Here is an 18,692-nt window from a genome sequence, read left to right on the forward strand (position 1 = left end):
AATACCATATATATGTATGTAGTCAAATATTAACATTCCTCGAATAATAAAAAAGGTGCGATTTGTGGGGAATAATAAATTTGATTTTTCATTTGACGTAAGTTATAATTGTTCAGTTTTTGCACACTGTTTTTTTTTTTTTTTATTAAAACATCTTCATTATAACACAATAATATATGCTCTATTTTATATTACATTTACAATGTACAATTCAGATGGATAACATTATAGTTTCTCGAGAGTTATATGTACATTATACTTTGTATGATTCGATTTTCATAATTACGATAACTATCTTATTAGAATGAAATCAATATTCAATCAACAAACTACTACTTCGTAATTATTATAAAGTTTTAAATTATACAATCCTTTATAACAAATCGATCATAGCAAAATGTACTACAATAAAAATTAGGATACTTCAAAATTGTATAGAATTGCATGTATACAACTTCAAATAAATAAAACTCTTTCATATTGTAACTACTTTGAATTAGTATAGTTTTACTAGTAAACTTTTCCAGAGCAAAGTTATTATTATGACAAAATTTTACTGAGGATATTTCTACATAAATATTTAGAAACTGTATTACTGGGGTAGTTACATGCAATTCTAAATCCTTAAAATTTTCAAATAATTACAATAGACTATTTCATGTTTTTAATATATCAACAAATTTAAACATAACAGAAAAGCAAGTTAAATTAATAATAAATATTAAATATTTTTCTTCAATAAAACGTCGAGCATATTTAGTTGTTTGAAAATACTGCATGTATCCGATAAACTGTATCAAATTATTAATGTACTTTTAAAAAACAACAGATCATATTTAAAAATTTATAAAAATAATCGCTAAACTGCAGCTATTTATAAATTACTTATTATTAATGATTTCTTGTAAGCATAAACAAATTATTTGTGTCAACATTACATTAAAAATTGTTAATACGATCGGATAGAATAATATCATCATACTATGCATTATAATCAAACACATGAAGCGGTTATTAAATCATATTGATAATGATATTTGATTACACATGATTTTTTCCTAATATTATCGAAAAAATAATTTAGATGCAGTGAATATTTCTACCGAAAAACAAACCGAAGTAAAAACATTTGAATTCGAAAAATTTATCGAGGCCCTAGTTTAATATCACATTACGGCAAGTATTTTATACTAAATATAAATCTTAAAGTGATCAAAAAATATTTCGTTCAATAAGTTCTTAACACAATATACAATCATAATATTTTTTGATGTACATTTTGCACTATCACTGTCATTAATTGCCACTTAATTATTATAATTTATTAACAATTGCACTAACATCAATGTATATAATATATACATACATATTAATGTCTAATGTTTATTAACAAAAATTGAGCTCAATAATTTGATGCATTAAGCTTTGATATGTTATTCATACTCAGGCAAGCATTAACTATTTGTGCAATAACATCGGCAAGTATTGACTTTCAGTTTGTCATATTGTAATCCAGATAATATTCATGTTTCATTTTTTATAACGTGAAAATTGATTGTGTTTTATACTATGTACAATATAGGATCAACAAAATTATTGCGTAATTAGTAAATTCGATTGATATAAAATATTAATGTTATTAAATGTATTCTATATTATTGAATCTTTTCAACTTAGGCTTATAGATTAATTATCGTCTAAACGTACTCCGAAATTCATGATCTGAGGTATAAATTTATATCTACATGATATTAAGTTGATGCACATGATACGTCGTTTCTTCAAATGAAATTACAATTTATTAACTTATAAATCCAATGTAATAAAATTAGTTAACCATTGAAAAAATTTACACAATTAAACGTATAGAATGATATTAGATAGATTATGTAGAATGTATGTATATATAATATTCGGAAGAAATTACATATGGTTAAAATTTTATTTGAGAAAACGACCGTTTATTTGCACGAATCTAACATTTTGTGCTAATGCATCTTGAAAACATATTTCTGTATATAAATTAATTGCATAAGTTTGTTCATACAATAAATTAAGTACGAATAATAAAACCAGGCATTCTAATTTTTGTATAGTATGCACTGTCGTTAAGTGTAAAATATTTTAATGTTGCATGCCTATATATATATATATTACTCGTTCTTCATGTAAAACTAACTTTTCGTCGAAATTATTTCGTCATTAAGTTGTGAAAAACATTCGGAACAATTCCCAAAATGTGAAATATGTATTATTATTACTGCATTAATGTATTAACTTGGCACTTTTTCAATTTAAGTATATGTTTTTTTTTAGCATCTGTGATATTAAATTGTTGCGTCTATTTTAAGACCTACGTCATCTAAAATCAATAAATCGTGTCATAATATATGTGCATTGAATAGGAAATTGCTCTAAATGTCAGTTCTTATAATAAAATTCGGCTGACATCGTTCATTAGTAATTAGTATTCGAAAAAGGCCTATTACAGAAAATTCGTTACATAAAAAATGATTCTGTTATATAAACGACAACATTAACAGAAGTAAAAATGTATCTACAAATTCGAAGGACAATTATTCGATCTGCAATATCTATACTTGTAAATTAAAATAGCATAATTACTTTTCTTCTTTGTATCTACAGTAACATTCTGTATACTATTTTTACATTTCATTGAACAATAACTCCAGGTAAAAGCATTCTAAACGATAGAATGTGAACTTATAATTTACGAATCTAACAATATATCACATATTTACTTATGAAAACCCTGTGAAAAGGGAAAGTGTTTCGAATATCATTTTCCTATTGTCGACTAAAGTTTAATTTATAAACATGATCACCTTATATATTACACTTTAGATTCCAAGCTATGTGTAAAGGACATAATGGCATGTTCCTGTGTAATAGCAGCTAATTCTTTTAGCCATTCGTCTAATATAACTGCACATAACACCACATTTTGTACTGGACTTACTTCATTTGGCGACTCCCAGGAAGTTTTCGTGTAAAATCTATTAAATTAAGAATTCTATTAACACAATCGATATTATGATACTTTTCATACATAATTCTACAAGAATATTTTACATTCGAAAGAATTAAATAGATTTCGGCTCAAGTTGTAGATCATTATTTACTATTTAATTAGAAATATTTTTAGAGATAATTTTATTACCGATATCCGGAACCATGTCCAATAGCTTCTAACTGATCTTCCAATGCACCGGTTGGCTGATTGGTAGTAGCACTGACTAAACTACTAGGACCGGAATTAACACTTGTTCTTCTAAGCATTTGTGTAAAAGACGATGTAAAACTCCATCTCTTACTTTCGCCTGAAAATATAATACCTTTAGATATAATTTTTACATTTAACATTTCTGCATTATTTACGTGTATGTGAATATTTTATTGATCATACATACATCGTTTGAATACTTCCGAAAAGCAAAACAGATGTTAAGATAATTCTATATTAACTTATGTAAACGTGCGCACATATGAGAAGAAAATACTAATATAAAATACAGAAAGCTTTATCATACTCGATTATACATTTGAACTGTCCAATTTCGAACGACGGCTTTAAAATCAATATAATAAAATTTTCAATTATGATGGTTCCGAATTTTCATAAAAATTAAATTAACCAATTCATTTAAAATTAGAATCAGACATTTCATACGATACAACCTGATATTATATTATATAATTAATTATATAACAAACCATACCTCTCGAAAATGGCTCTACACTCAAAGAATTTCTTTTAACAGGTGCAGAGTAAGCGGCAGCCTCTAACGCATTTTTTCTGGCATTCACTAACTTATCTTCACGACTAATCAGAAATAATCGTGCTTGTTCTACTAATACATCTACATTGTTATGTTGAGAGAGAAACTGATCTATCTTATGCTTTAATGAGGCAAGTACCTAAGAAACAGAATTACGTTTTCTTTTAGAAGATGGCAAAGATTTGTTGATTATTTTTTATAAATGACATTATTATTTAGTTACAAACCTGAAAAAGCGACCTAATACTGGGTTGAAACACCAGAGAATGGTTTAGAAGAAATGATTGCAACAAAGGTTGTGGATATATCGCCAGTCTACTGATAAGACCAGTTAAATGTAAATTAACATATAAATTATTACTTGTCATACACTCTAGCTTCCTTAGAAGAACATCCAAAAATATACCGACATTAGGCTGTCCATTAAATACATCCTGGCGACAGGTATCTTTACTTTGCTTAGTCGCTGTTAATTCTCCCGATACTATAGAACCAGAATCCGTAACATTATGCAAAGAAGGAATGCCACCTTCTTTATTCAATTCGATTTCTATTTTGTCCTGTTCACTCATTCGATCTTCACTGGGTTCATTGTCCGGAGTTGACTCGGACGAACCTTTAAATGCGAAACTTTCGTATCCACTACTTTCTCCTAACGATAAAAAAGAGTTCATTGCGGTATTAGAATCGTCAATGCCACTGTCGGGTTCCTTTTTATCCGTCAATGAAATCTCCTTAATAGAATCTAAGATTCCAAAGTCTTCGTTTAACAGTTCAGCAATGTCTGCGTCCAATTTCGCTTGTTCTTCTAATGATAATTCTATACCTACTGCTTCTGTCTCAATTCTTTCTTCTTCTTCCTCTTCTTTCATGTTCAAATCTTTTCCATCTAGTAACGACTGAATATTAATTAATATATTGTCTATTGAAGAGTTTTCGATGACGCTACTTGAAATTGCTGATTCCTTTAATTTTTCTAACGATAAAGTTTTCACCACTTCGACTTTATTCTGTGAATACTCCGCTAACATAGTATTGTCTGTCAACGTTGTCTCGCTTCCGGTAGTGCTTTGCTTTGGCAGCTCTCCGTTATATTGATATGACCAATTGGAGCATGCGACACGACAAGCTCTTATTTTTTGTCTAGCGTCACACAGATATGCATGATAATTTCCATACAAACTATCCGATATCCTTGCACCATAGTTTATAGATGCAGACAACGATTTAAAAGATTCAGATGTAGCACTTGCATTATTTTCCTGAGTTGTACTGTTAGGTAAAGAATTGAATTGAGAATTTACAGATGCGAGCGGTGAACAGCAAGATGGAGTTAATGACAAAAACTTCTCAGCAGCACGTCCAAACGGATCTATGTCTCTTAACCTTCTACGCTGAGAAAGCATTACATGAGAACAAGGACTCAATGCAGCTAAACATAGTTCCAACATAACATCTTCGCAATTTAAGTTCACCAAAGTTTCAAATAGTGCCAGGGTAACTATGCATAACTAAAATATAAAAATGTTATCAGAAGATTATAAGTTATCTTTACACTGTATAATAACTGAAGAAATGTTAATACTGATAATATTTTTACCCTCGATCTCGATGATATCCTTTGAATAAGACTATCCAGAATTCTGCACTCATCGTAATTATCTTCTAGTAAAAATCGGACAAGCGAACGTAAAAGACCAGGTTCTGTTACAGATCGAAGAAATAAATCAAAATAAGCTGTCGCTGCAACTAATTCATCCACAGTAGTCTGTAATATTAAGAGATTAGTCATCCATGGCATTATAAGAATTCACATGAAATAATTATTTCTTTCTAGATAAACGTAAGAAATATTTTAAATTTTAATTTAATACTTTTTATTGAAAAAATAAGCTCGTTAATAAATCAAATATTAGAATTATGATTTTTCATATTAAGATGTTAATACAACGTAAGACAGAATCTTAATTTCGTGGTAAAAGAAGGATATTAGTTTTTACAAAAAGATATGTGTGCAGTTAATTAATTTAATAGAAAAGAAACATACACTTTATTTTGTTAAGTTGAAGTAATTTCAGAATTATACATATTCTTTTATAAACTTAAGAGATGGACACAATGGGTTCAATATTTCATATCTTATAATAAGCGTAAATCAATGTTTACACACATAATATAGTAATATTAAATAAAGTGGTATGTTTCAAGAGTTTCCAATTTGGAATAAAAATATCTTGATATTATAAATGATAAGATATTAAGAGTAAATGATAAGATATTAAGATTAAATGATTAGATTAGGTTTGGTCATAATTAATATACTTCTGAACAGAATAATGATACAAGTATCCACAGTTAAGCATGGCAAACAATAGCCCGCATAAATATTTGCGATTACAGTAATAATACAGCACATATTTTATGATATTACAAGCAAGAAAAATGTTAAATGATTCAATAATTTTTATGATTTTTTAATCGAATAACGTAAAAAACGTAGCTCGTGAACCACATATTCTTATAATAATCATATGAACAAAGAAATTCAAAATATATTAAAAATAAATAGAACTTTTATCCATTAAATAGCAATCAAATTTATAACTTTTAAAAATATAGTTTGTGTACATGTAATTCATAAGTTACTGTCTTTGATAAATGTATTTGCAATGTGCAATGAATTTAAGCATAGTATTTCAGTAAAAGCTTAAAACTTCCTTAATTAATTCAAATTATTTGTGATTTTCATATAGTTTCACACAGTTAGATAAATTTTTACTAATAAAGAAAACAATTGGTTAAATTTAATAAAATTACGAATATATTTTTACATGCATGTAAAATTCTTTAGTTTATGTTTTACCGAAATTCTATTAGCTGTACTAAGTTTTCACACTAATTAAGATGTTTTGTACTAACCCAGTGTTCTTGTGCATCTAGTTGGTCTATGGTCAAACCAAGAGAATCCTAAATACCATAAAAATGTCATTGCACAATTACCAAAACCATATTATAATATAAATGATTGGTATGTTATTAGCATTAACTATGAAGATATAGATTTTCCACCACCATACTGGCAATGCTATATGCAATTGGCAACATACATAAATTACAACTAAGACATTAAACAAACATAGTCCTATAAAGGTTTAGCCAATGAAAATTGTTTGACAGGTCACAGGACACACATTAAATAAATATTTTTAGATTGACACGAAAAATGTATATAGATATCAATTCTATATAATAGAGAGTATAAAAAATTATATATGAAAAATTTGAATAAATTAAATATGTAATAAAAAATATTCACAATATTACTTAAATATAATTTCATGAATTTAACATTAGACGAATTAGCCAGCAGCATTTTGCATTTGAATATCTTATAAGTACCTTCTTTCACCACATGCAAATATAATGTAAAAAATAGCCCGTAAAAATAAATTGTAAGAAACATACTTTAAAGAATTTGCATATGTAATTACTTAAATCCTTTGGAGACTCTATATTATAAAAGCATATTCGAGTTTCTAATTAATCCAAACAATAACAAGTATGTGAATACTGACCTGTAACAAAGCTGGTCCCATTACAGGTACCAGAAAACCATGGTATAAAAATTCTAACAAGTGTTTTTGGACCAAAGGATGTGCTACTTGTGCAACAGCATTACAAAACTCCAAAGAATTCATTAGATGCATTAATGCTGGTAAATCATTAACATCATCTGGTGTCAATCTATGCCAATCATTTGTCTCAATATCTAACTTTCTAGGCAGTAGTGAATACAGTCCACTCAAACCTGTTGCTAACACCTAATTAAATAAAAATTATATTACAGAACATTTAAATTCTTTTTTCGAACTGACTTAATGTTCATATAAATAATACATACAGGACATATATTAGAATGATCTGCAATATATACTCCAACTTCATCATTTTTCTTGGAAAGAGACATGCAAAGTAACATGGCATCACGTGCTTGCTGTCCTACACCACCTTCTCTATGTACATGTGGTATTAATAATGTAAAGATAATAAATCTGAAAAAGTATACCCACATTAAAGATAACTGATATAATACTTTTAAAGAAGAATATGCATATTCTACCAACTTGTTTTTTCCTACTGCTGTTGGATGAAAAAATAAATCAAGTAATGCCATGTTCTGCATTAAAGTTACGCATAATTGATTTAATAACACTACCAATTTTTTTTCTACTTCTAATGGCATTATATCATTTGCACAATCTTCGAGCAATCGTAACAATGGTCTGGCAATTGGTTCATGGGCAAGAAGAATACTACTATGTGATACTAAAAGTTCATAAAGTTTTAATTGCTCCAACCGTACAGCATTGTTAAATCTGAAATAATAATCCACATTTAAAAATAAAATACTATTAGGGTTTATGTAACAGGTTGTTTCTGTAGCATGCATTAATTAAAAATCTGATGATAGGTCCATTGATGGTAAAATAGATATATAAAAATAAATTAAACCTAGTGACATAGTATAAAATAATACCTTGTTGCATTATAAATCTAAAAGACAGTGATTGTTAAATACATAAGTATAAGAGTAAATAGAAAAAAACTTTTTTCATTTATAATTTTATAGACTAGCTAATGATTAAGTATTAAGTAATTAAAACATTCACTAACAGTTTTATGTACGTATAACACATTAAATCATAATAATTCTCTCTTGTTACACATATTTAATCTTATAAAGAAAATAGATAACCATTTTGATAAAACATTGTAACTATAAAAGCTATTGTCACAAATGATAGCAGTGAATGTTTTAATACTTCAATTCAGTAAAACATGTAAACAGTACTTATAACGATAAGATTATTTCTTATGTATACTATTTAAAAAATATTTACCTTCCGGTATGTATGCTCCAGTCGTACAGCTTGACAAGGAGGTTTTCACTTAACAAATACTCCAAACAAGGAGAGTGAGTTGCTGCTGGTGATTGCCGATAATTGTTGAAAGTCCGAGAATCTCGTAACTCCAATATTAAAAGAGTTACCATATGATCTATGTGATTGACAACTCCAAGAACATCATCCTGTGTAGGTATTCCCTTAGGTGGCTACATAAATTTAATGATGTATTTAATTTCGAATATGATGCCATTTTCCTCTTTCATGAAAGAATTAAACAAAAAAACACACACAACACAAAGCATCATCTGAAACACTTTCTAATTTCACTGAAGCTTAAAAAATTGAACTCACAGATGTGTACAAAATGATTTCATAAGCTTGCTGCCAATGTTTACAGAAACTGTCATAGCAGGCCGACGGATCTGCGTCTTTTGGCGGAGAGTCTCTCGATCGTTGCTTGCTGAAACTAGTCCTCAGCGGGCTATTCCGTAACCAGCTCATTTTTTAATTTATACTTTAACCACTTTCACGTTCGTCAAAAGCCTGTTTCATGCATCATTCATCTTTGAAGAACGTCCTATTATTAGTGACTACAAAAACAGGGTACCCTTATATTTTCCGCAACAGTTCAACTAACCAAGTTTCCTTGTCAAAACCGTCCTACTTATCGTGATAATTGTCCAGCTACGATACAAGGACACAGAGATAATACAAGTCGCAAATCGCATACTTATCAAGTGACTTGCGCATTACTAATGCTTTAACTAACGCCTGTAATCGTACACGCTGCAGGAAACATTTCGTATGTTTGATAACCCAGTCCACAATCACTCATATTAATAAGGTAACCCATTTTTGAAGAAACCACGGACTATAAAACTATAAAACTATAAACTATAAGGACAAGGACAGTGCCTGCCACGGTGTATAATATATATAGATGTGTTCGTTCCCCTGATTTTCGTGAAAAATTTTGATACAGCAAATAGGGTGTGTATAAATAAACTAATTGATTCTAACGTATTTAAACTCATACTTATAATTGAATTTAATATTTAATATCAGAAGCTCCATTACCATTTCCGTGTCACACTCATAGTTACCGATATTTTAGAAGTTTATCGATCGGTAAAATAGGTTTGTTGTTAATTTGAAATTTATCTTATCATATTAAAAAATAAACTGCTGATGGAGTGTTTAAATCAGATATGTTACATTTAATTTTTATTAATAAAATTGTTTTAATACAATTTAAATTTATTTATCATTTCTTTTAATATTACGTAACTTTACATAATGTTTGTATTAATTTTTTTCATTGACATTATAAATCTTACAAATACGTATTGTTTGAAGCTATATTTTGTTCTAGTTGTTATAATGTTTGGAAATAAGATAATTTAACAGTTAAACGTATCTATGTATCTAATTTATGATCAATGTCTACAAGTTGGTAATTTTATATGTATGTACAGTATGTTGTATGCATGTAGCCTTCATACATATGTAATCCTATCAGCATGCGCAGTGTTGCGTATTCGTGTTGTAAATATGTAAACAATTGTTAGGTTTATGATCCAAATAACAAAATGTGAAAAGAGCGTATACATGTACTAACAATGGAAAACGATCGACTGGCGATCGTTTATGTTGCAAACGAAAAAAAGGAATTAACTTTTTCATATAAATATGGTCAAACAATTGAGGATCTCTGTATCAAGGTAAACGATTTTCAAAGGTTATGTACGTTTCTCTGTTATTTTTATTATTTAAAAGTCAAATTTAATCTCTTTTTTGACATCTTTAAAGGCAACGAAAACTATGTTGTGTTTGTGCAAATATTTAAATTTGTAAATGATTAAGTAACCAATGTTTGTTCTATCTAAACATTGTAAAATGGTACATAAAAAGACTTACATTAACTTTAACCAAACAATTATGATTTAGTACAGTAGACCAATGAATATATATCAATATATTTTATCCTATGTATTGTAGTATTATTAATGTTATCAATTATATTTCTTTTTTGTAAGTGCAACATGTTGATTTATAGGTTTGTAAAAGTATAGGCATAGGACCAGTTGCCAGACATCTATTTGCACTTAGAAATCACTATACAAAACTTTGGTACCCATTAGCACATTGTATAGAATCAAAAGACATACATAAATTTGACTTGAGACTTAGGTTTAAACCTTCAAGTTTGCGTAGATTACAACATATAGATACAAATGCCTATGACTATTATTTTCAACAAGCACGTTCAGATGTTATGGATAATAAAGTTCCAGATATTGTCTATGACAGGCATAAACAAGAACTAATCGGTCTTGGTGTGTGTGATATGTACAGGTATACACAGTTGAATTAAGAAATCATTTATCTTTGAGTTTTTAATCAAATAAAATCATGCAAACTGCATAGTTTGAATGTATATGCATAACTTTTTATGTAATAGATTTAGTATTGCTTGATCTTTAAAAAAACTTTAATTTAATATTTTCAAAGTAATTTATCTTAACATGATTCATACATTTTAACTACATAATGATGTTTGATGTTTAAATTATGTCAGTATAAATTGTTCTAATATTTTTCACAGGGTAATGTTAGAGAAAAAAGTATCGAGAGAAACAGTGGAGTCAGATTATAGAAAATATATTCCTAAAGAATGCATAAAACGTCATGCATTTTTTATCAAAAAACCAATTCAGAATGCTCTTCGAAAGATTTCTGGATATGATGCAAATTACGTCAAGGAACAGTATCTTAAGCAATTTGAATGCATGGCACCAAATTATCCATATGAAGAATATGAAGTGTTAATGGATAGAGGCCTTCAGAATCCTCCAACAAAAGTAACTTTGAGAGTTAATGTAGATGCAGTGAAGTACTATGAAACAAATGCTACTTCATTGACTATATTATGTGCAATTGAAGATTTGTGTTTTGTTTCTATAAGGTTTACAATTAATTATTTAATATATAGAATAAGAAATTAGACACAATTATCACTTTGATTTACATAGATATTACTTTATTTAAAGAAAAATTCATAAATCAAAGTTCATATGCTTTTCTCTATGAGAAATTGAATGAATTTATCAAAGAGTTTAAGAGGAACTTATTAGCAGTATTTGAATGTCAACCTTCTCTCTTCTAAAAGATGGTAGTTGATCGTGTATATTAATGTATAACTTATATAGGTTGATACATTTGGTATTTTAGAGATTTAAAAGTAACTGTTTTTTTAAATAGCAACATGTTTTTTTGCAGATAGTTGTTTGCAGAAAGAACACAATGACCAACATAGAGTACATGCAAAAGTCACGATCAAAATGGCTAATATCGAGGAGCATATCATCATTCAATATGCTAGCATAGAATCATACACATTATACACTGTAAATCAATTACTGAAAAATATTGATATCAAAATAATCATTGTATTAAATATTTTTTCTAAATAAAACAAATATCGGTAACAGATCACTGTTTTTTCTTGTTATTATTTTACTCTTCCTATGAACAAATTGCTTATAACATACAATATAAATGTAAATCGAAGTGGTAATTTGAATTTCATGACATTAAGAAGTGTCCTTAGTTAACAAATTTTAACTTTATTCAAGTTTTGAAACTTTATATAATATTTTGCAATTTATTTAAAAAACTGACTAATTTGTGTATTTTTCATGTTTTAGACAAGACAATACAGTTGAAATTTCAAGAAAAAATGGTATACCATCATATCTGACATTTGGAAAAAATGCACACTTAATGTCCTTCGTTTCTGCATTGGATGGTTATTATCGTTTAGCCGTGAAATGGACATTTAATTTGTGTGGTGAAATTGTTACCCCAACTTTAGAAAGGCTACATAAACTCAAATGTCATGGTCCAGTTGGGTAGGATTTCATCTATTTAATGTTTTTAAATGCTATTAAAAAATGCTATTTATTTTATTAATTTTGGAGTACAATTTATAGATTGTATTACTTTACTATTTACTATTATAAATTATATTACTGAAACAACTAAAGAAGGTACAAGAAGATATAAGAAAAGTAATGAAAGATTGAAATGATATTTTAGGCAAGATTTCTCGTATGTGAAACTTCAACAGAAACGTGCCAATAAGCCTGGTTCTTACTTACTTAGAGAAAGTGAAACAGAATATAATGTGTACTACTTGGATGCATGTAACAAGGAAGGAAAACTTTTTACAGAAAGAATAGAAGAAAGAGTGTTATTAGATGATTTTGTTATTACTGGTATTTCTGGTCAATATAATTCATTAGCACAATGTGTTGCATCGTTTAAAGATTCTGAAGGGAGTTCATATCTTTCAGAATGTTTACCACCATCTGAATATGGTAATACTTCTTTATCTTTATTATATTTTAAAACTATTCGTTGTATACAGTATCAAGAATATAATGATCACCTGAACTAGGTGTGATTCTTTACAGAATCAAGTTGGTTTTGATATTTCTATGTTTAAGATAAATCATCGCTACTGCTTTGTGCTTCTGAGAGTGCAGTGAGTGAAGTTGCAGCTGATGAAGAAATTGTAGCATCAGTTTTAAAAACTGGACCACACTGTGTACCACGAAATCAACTTGAACTTTATAAACCTTTTTTAAGAGGTACAGAGACTCAACATTATTCACCAACAGCCCTATATAGAGGAATTTGGAGAATAACTAAAGGCCAAAAATTAGAAGTTGCTTTAAAAATTTTAAAACAAGAAGAAGAAGTCAATTATACAAAAGAATTCCTGGATCTTGCTGGAAAATGGTGTCAATTACGTTCTAGTGCGCTTGTAAGGTAACTCTGCAACAACACATTATCTTTACATGTAAATTTGAAAGAAATGATATAATATGGTAGTAAATGTATTGGTATTATAAAAGAAAAAAGATATACATATTGTTATACCGATTATACTTATATGAGAATAAATAGTATTAATATTTGTTTTATAAATTTCATAAGGAAATTCACAAATATATTTCAGATCATATGGACTAACTGTCACACCATCAATTGGAATGATTTTGGAATTGGTACAACAAGGACCCCTTGATGAATATCTGCGCAGTTCTTCTTCTCAAACTATTAAAACTGTAGATATGGTAGAAGCAACAGCTTGTTTAGCAACGGCACTTTGGCACCTTGAAGAAAATGGTGTAGTTCATGGCAATATTAGGTGCAACAAGCTCCTAGTACATGCACACACTAATAACAGTTTTGTAGTTAAACTAGCTGACCCAGGATTATTTACATATACGGAAACAGATGTTCATTGGCTCCCTCCTGAAACTTATAATGATCCAGAATTAGCCAGACATAGTTTCCAAGCTGATGTTTGGGCTGTTGGAACAACAATTTGGCAAATTTTTACTAGGTAATATCACTTACTAGGTGTTGTAAATAACAAATATTTTCCAACATCCATAGAACAATATATAATTTTAACAATGTATTGTTTACACTGTAGTGGTCAATCAGAATTGTTATAATATTGTAAATTGTATATTACTTTGTATTAGAGGAGCTACATTATTAGATTCCCAAAATGCTGCTGCTATGAAAAAGTACTACAGATCCGGGAAACGTTTACTTATGCCAAATGGTTGTCCTACAGAAGTTTATAGATTAATGCTTGACTGTTGGGGAGACTTAAGCGGTACTCGAAAACAACCACAAACAATTATGAGAGATATAAATCAAATTTTATATCAAGTTTACAATTCTCGAAGGAGTCATGCTTATACAACAGCATTTCCTAAACTATTCAGCTCTGGATCAAAAAGATTTGATGAGCATAATTCAGATAATATCGATAGCAAATCAATATGTAGTGAATCAAGGTCTAGTTTATATACATACAATACAAGCCTTCCCTGGAATGATACTGATGACAGTAAGATATAATTAAGTATTAAGTATTAATTCTGGTTTTTATACTTAAAATTGAATTTTTACGAGTTACCTTTAAATTTTAGGTATGCAATCTTTGATGAATACTAATGAAAACTACATAGATAGTACCGAAGATCTTTCTGCACATCTAGATTTGCTGTCTGGCGCTAGACGCGACTCGGAAGGCTGCTCAATTTCTGAAAACAGAATTCCTAATATAAATCGCATTGGGCACTCCACACAAGCTCTTCGAATTGGACATCATAGCAACTTGGGTGAGGTAATATCTGTTAATATATATTATACTTTTACTGTTCATTACACATTAACTTCCATTCTATATCATAAAATACCTTAGGCAAGCATCCTTAAGAAATATTTGATATTATAATATTAATTAAATAGGTAATAGGAAGAAATGAACCGGGAACAGAAGATTGTGGTTCTAGAGGAAGCAGTAATGGTTCTTCAGGTCAATTGAGAGGCATATATGAATTAAATATAGACTGTAACGTAATCTTACAAGGTAGAATTGGTCAAGGTTTTTATGGAGAAGTTTATAGGGGCACTCTTGAAAGAGATAACGGGAAGGATATAGAACCACAACAAGTAGCTATTAAAAAATTGAAAACTAGAGCACTCGAAGCTGATATACTAGATTTTGAAAGAGAAATTGCCATAATGAAGGTACTGAAAATATTAAAGATTATTAATACATAGTATGTAATATAATCATATATTTTATCTTTGAAATGTAATTTAGACCCTAAAACATCCGAATGTGGTAGAAATTCTTGGAGTAATATCAGAACCAGAAGTCTGCTTAGTAATGGAATATGTAAAGCATGGTTCATTACAAAGTTATCTAGCAATTCACAAACAAGAATTGACAAATAGGAGATTATTGAGTTTTGCTTTGGATATTGCAACAGGAATGGATTATTTGGGCAGTATGAGCATTGTTCATAGAGATTTAGCTGCAAGAAATATTCTAGTTGCAGATGAAAATAGAGTCAAAATTAGTGATTTTGGACTGGCCCAAGTTACAGGAAAAAACGATTATTATATCTTGCAGACAGATCGTGGACTTCCTATTAAATGGTAAATGTAGTAAATATTATTAAATTAATATTTATATAATTACATTCCTTGAAAATCGACTGAAGAATGGTTACAAACTATTGAAATTATTGTAGTGCAATAATTTTTGACGAATGCGAAACAGCATAAGCACGAATTTGAAAAAATGATTGTTGTCTAGGTATGCTCCTGAAAGTATTAGGGATGGGAAGTTTTCTACTCGATCAGATGTCTGGTCATTTGGCGTGACCATGTATGAAACATTTGGCTTTGGCGAAGAACCCCGTTTACCCGGAGTCGATTCAAGTACAGAGCGTCTTCAAAACGAGCAAGAGAAAGGAAGTACAGAATTATTAGCTGCATTAGAAAGAGGCACACGTCTTCCTTGCCCATCTACTTGTCCACAAGCTATTTATGTAAAAATTATGTACCCTTGTTGGCATCTGCAAAGCCATCAAAGGCCAGATTTTGCATCTCTTTGTAAAGATATTAGAGATCTTCTTGATGAATACTAGCAAGTAAGTGTGAATAGTAGTAAAAATCGTGCTGATTAGGTCAACGTGTCTATGTATCAACAATTATATTATTATTGTTACTATCGTACCAGTAAAAAAAGAAGTTATAAGACATCAGAAACAATTGCAAATAGTTGAATATTTGATTATAAACAAGATCTTTAATTAAATTTCACTAAACTGTTATACTTAACAATAATTTCAGTAGATTGCAAAGCAATTTTATCTCCCTCTACTCTTAAATATATTAATTTATTTTACTACAATGTTTTACAAAAAATATTGTTTGTATTAAATTTTGAAATAAACCTTTTTTACAATGACAAACATATAATGAAAACACAATTATGATACTTGCTAGTGACCTACTTCTGTAACAGCAATCAAATAGTAATATTTTAAATAATGACATAACTTCGTATCTCTTACCGTTGCCGAAGACACGTGAAAAATATGATTCATATGAGATACACAGCTTTAATGTCAAGAGAAATTAGGAAATTAAATGTTAATATTGTGACCTAATATAGAGTGTAAGAAGTTAGTGATGATGAAATATTTTAAATTGAGAACAATTTTAAATTACGTTTATATTATAAACGCATTTGAAATAGATATGATTTTTATGACAGAATAAATAACATAGACAGAGCACCATTTGTCTATTCATGTAGCTGTATAATAAAATGGACAGATTTGAGATTTATTACATTCAGAGTCTGTACAGTTATTATTATTATTATTACAAGATTATTTATAAGGAAATTGGTTATATGAATTTTGAACTGGAAAAAAACGAGATGATTTATTAATTATGTGTTAATAATATTCATTAATAGAATAAAATGCTATGTAATAATATGTACAGTGAATTCTTTTTTCTTCTAATGTTTAATAGTTGCCCCCTCTGAAATCCATCGCCATTTTGTGGCGCAATCTGGACACTGCTGGACATAGTCCACGGTTAGACAAATTTAACTAAGAACAATCTTGAGTTCCATCAACTTCTTTAAATTCAAGAACATTTTAGCATCGAGGGTTGAACGATGTAAATTTTCTCTTGAGAATCAATCGGGATCAACTTTAAACTTATTCTAAATATTGAGTTCAAGTGTTCTAGACGGGTATATATACAGCTAAAAATAATTGTGCATTAAGGGGTTAAATTAAAAGTAGTTGTTCATACATACGTTTCTATGTTTGTGTAACTTGAAGAAATTTTTCTAATCTGTTGCAAGTGTTATTACGATCGAATGAAAATGTTACGATTTTGTTTTGATATCTATAGGTTATTATATCACAGATGAACAAAATGAAATGAACAACTATTTTCTTAAACAATGCAATTATGTAAATAAATATGAGTATTGACAATTTTATAAATAAACAAAGATTTATAAGTATTTTAAAACGTGAATACTTACTTTCTTATTTTTAGAGTATATGGTTGATAGTAAAATGGATCCAGTATCTAATATACTTGGCATTGATAAAGTAAATATGGATGGAAAATTAATTTTAATTGAAGAACGACACAACAGCAACGCGAATTTTGTGTTAAATTCAGTAATCCTCAATGCATTAAGCGACAATAATGGAATTTGTTTTGTACTTTTTCATAATACCTTCAATCATTACCACAATGTAGGTATGAAATTTGGCTATAATCTCAAAGTTTTAAAAGCAGAAGGTAAAGTTAATATAATAGAACCAATGAAAATTATTGGATCTAATATGGAAAGTAGAAATAACGAAGAGACATGCAAACTACACGAGACTAGTATTAAAGAAATATCTGATGTCACTAACAGTATAAGTGACAGCTTATTTAGGATCATAAAAAATGAATATTATGAAATGAAAAAGTATCATAAAAATGTAATCATTGTAATCGACGACATGAGTCACCTTTACAATTTAGGATTTACATTAAGAGAGTCTATGTGTTATTTAAAACTTTTACGGTCACTCATTGAATGTGATAATACATCTCAACTTTGTGTTGCAATACACACGTACGATGATAAACTACAGAATTGCATGGCTAATATAGCTGTTCCTATATTGAAATATATGGCTCACTTATTCGTTATGATCGATTCCTTTGAAACAGGATATTCCAGTGATGTATCTGGAAAGATAACAATTAATTGGAGAATAGATCATATAAGAAAAGAACACAATTGGTCAGAGATATCAAGGTATATATACAAGGTATCGGATCGTCAAGTAAAGATTTATTCACCGGGGCAGTAGTTAATCTTAATATAAAGTAATTATATTGAATGTGATTTTAATTTTGTCCTTATGTGTTTTTATACATATATTGAAATATATGAAAATATACAAGTATTTTCAAAAAATTGCATATTACATCAATTACATACCCATGTTTTTTGTCAACACTCTCTTGTTATTATTGTTTTAAGATAGATCATACATGTTCTATAGATCAGATA

At 28.8% G+C, this 18,692-nt stretch overlaps 3 protein-coding genes across 11 annotated transcripts; 2 read left to right on the forward strand and 1 right to left on the reverse strand.

Annotated features, from left to right (window-relative positions):
- Nucleotides 1-98: 98 nt before the first annotated feature.
- LOC117222063 (FHIP family protein AGAP011705) lies at nucleotides 99-9,709 on the reverse strand. 7 transcript variants are annotated; one of them, XM_076520397.1, is made up of 12 exons: nucleotides 9,345-9,709; nucleotides 9,059-9,270; nucleotides 8,702-8,913; nucleotides 7,702-8,176; nucleotides 7,376-7,621; nucleotides 6,720-6,767; nucleotides 5,401-5,568; nucleotides 4,028-5,311; nucleotides 3,741-3,939; nucleotides 3,432-3,443; nucleotides 3,182-3,341; nucleotides 99-3,017 (listed from the first exon to the last, which is right to left on the reverse strand). In XM_076520397.1, exons 2-12 carry the CDS (start codon nucleotides 9,206-9,208, stop codon nucleotides 2,855-2,857), a joined length of 3,117 nt encoding a protein of 1,038 aa, XP_076376512.1. In that variant the 5' UTR covers nucleotides 9,209-9,270; nucleotides 9,345-9,709; the 3' UTR covers nucleotides 99-2,854. The 7 variants fall into 7 exon arrangements, with proteins under 7 accessions (XP_076376512.1, XP_076376515.1, XP_076376511.1 ...); XM_076520400.1 differs by having other exon boundaries at nucleotides 7,702-7,852; nucleotides 7,925-8,176; nucleotides 9,059-9,687; XM_076520396.1 differs by having other exon boundaries at nucleotides 9,059-9,709.
- Nucleotides 9,710-10,177: 468 nt separating this feature from the next.
- Nucleotides 10,178-17,644, forward strand: hop (tyrosine-protein kinase hopscotch). Of its 2 annotated transcripts, XM_033473299.2 has the most exons (12): nucleotides 10,186-10,428; nucleotides 10,764-11,062; nucleotides 11,313-11,672; nucleotides 12,415-12,618; nucleotides 12,806-13,086; nucleotides 13,216-13,540; nucleotides 13,731-14,120; nucleotides 14,266-14,639; nucleotides 14,722-14,918; nucleotides 15,044-15,325; nucleotides 15,402-15,739; nucleotides 15,900-17,644. In XM_033473299.2, exons 1-12 carry the CDS (start codon nucleotides 10,327-10,329, stop codon nucleotides 16,231-16,233), a joined length of 3,486 nt encoding a protein of 1,161 aa, XP_033329190.1. In that variant the 5' UTR covers nucleotides 10,186-10,326; the 3' UTR covers nucleotides 16,234-17,644. The 2 variants fall into 2 exon arrangements, with proteins under 2 accessions (XP_076376510.1, XP_033329190.1); XM_076520395.1 differs by lacking the exon at nucleotides 10,764-11,062 and having other exon boundaries at nucleotides 10,178-10,428.
- Nucleotides 17,218-18,636, forward strand: Elp6 (Elongator complex protein 6). Of its 2 annotated transcripts, none has more exons than XM_033473304.2 (2): nucleotides 17,218-17,357; nucleotides 17,672-18,636. In XM_033473304.2, exon 2 carries the CDS (start codon nucleotides 17,677-17,679, stop codon nucleotides 18,487-18,489), a length of 813 nt encoding a protein of 270 aa, XP_033329195.1. In that variant the 5' UTR covers nucleotides 17,218-17,357; nucleotides 17,672-17,676; the 3' UTR covers nucleotides 18,490-18,636. The 2 variants fall into 2 exon arrangements, with proteins under 2 accessions (XP_033329195.1, XP_033329194.1); XM_033473303.2 differs by lacking the exon at nucleotides 17,218-17,357 and adding an exon at nucleotides 17,446-17,583.
- The last annotated feature ends 56 nt before the right edge of the window (nucleotides 18,637-18,692 follow it).

This window comes from Megalopta genalis, chromosome 3 (assembly GCF_051020955.1).
Source record: "Megalopta genalis isolate 19385.01 chromosome 3, iyMegGena1_principal, whole genome shotgun sequence".
Lineage (NCBI taxonomy): Eukaryota > Metazoa > Arthropoda > Insecta > Hymenoptera > Halictidae > Megalopta > Megalopta genalis.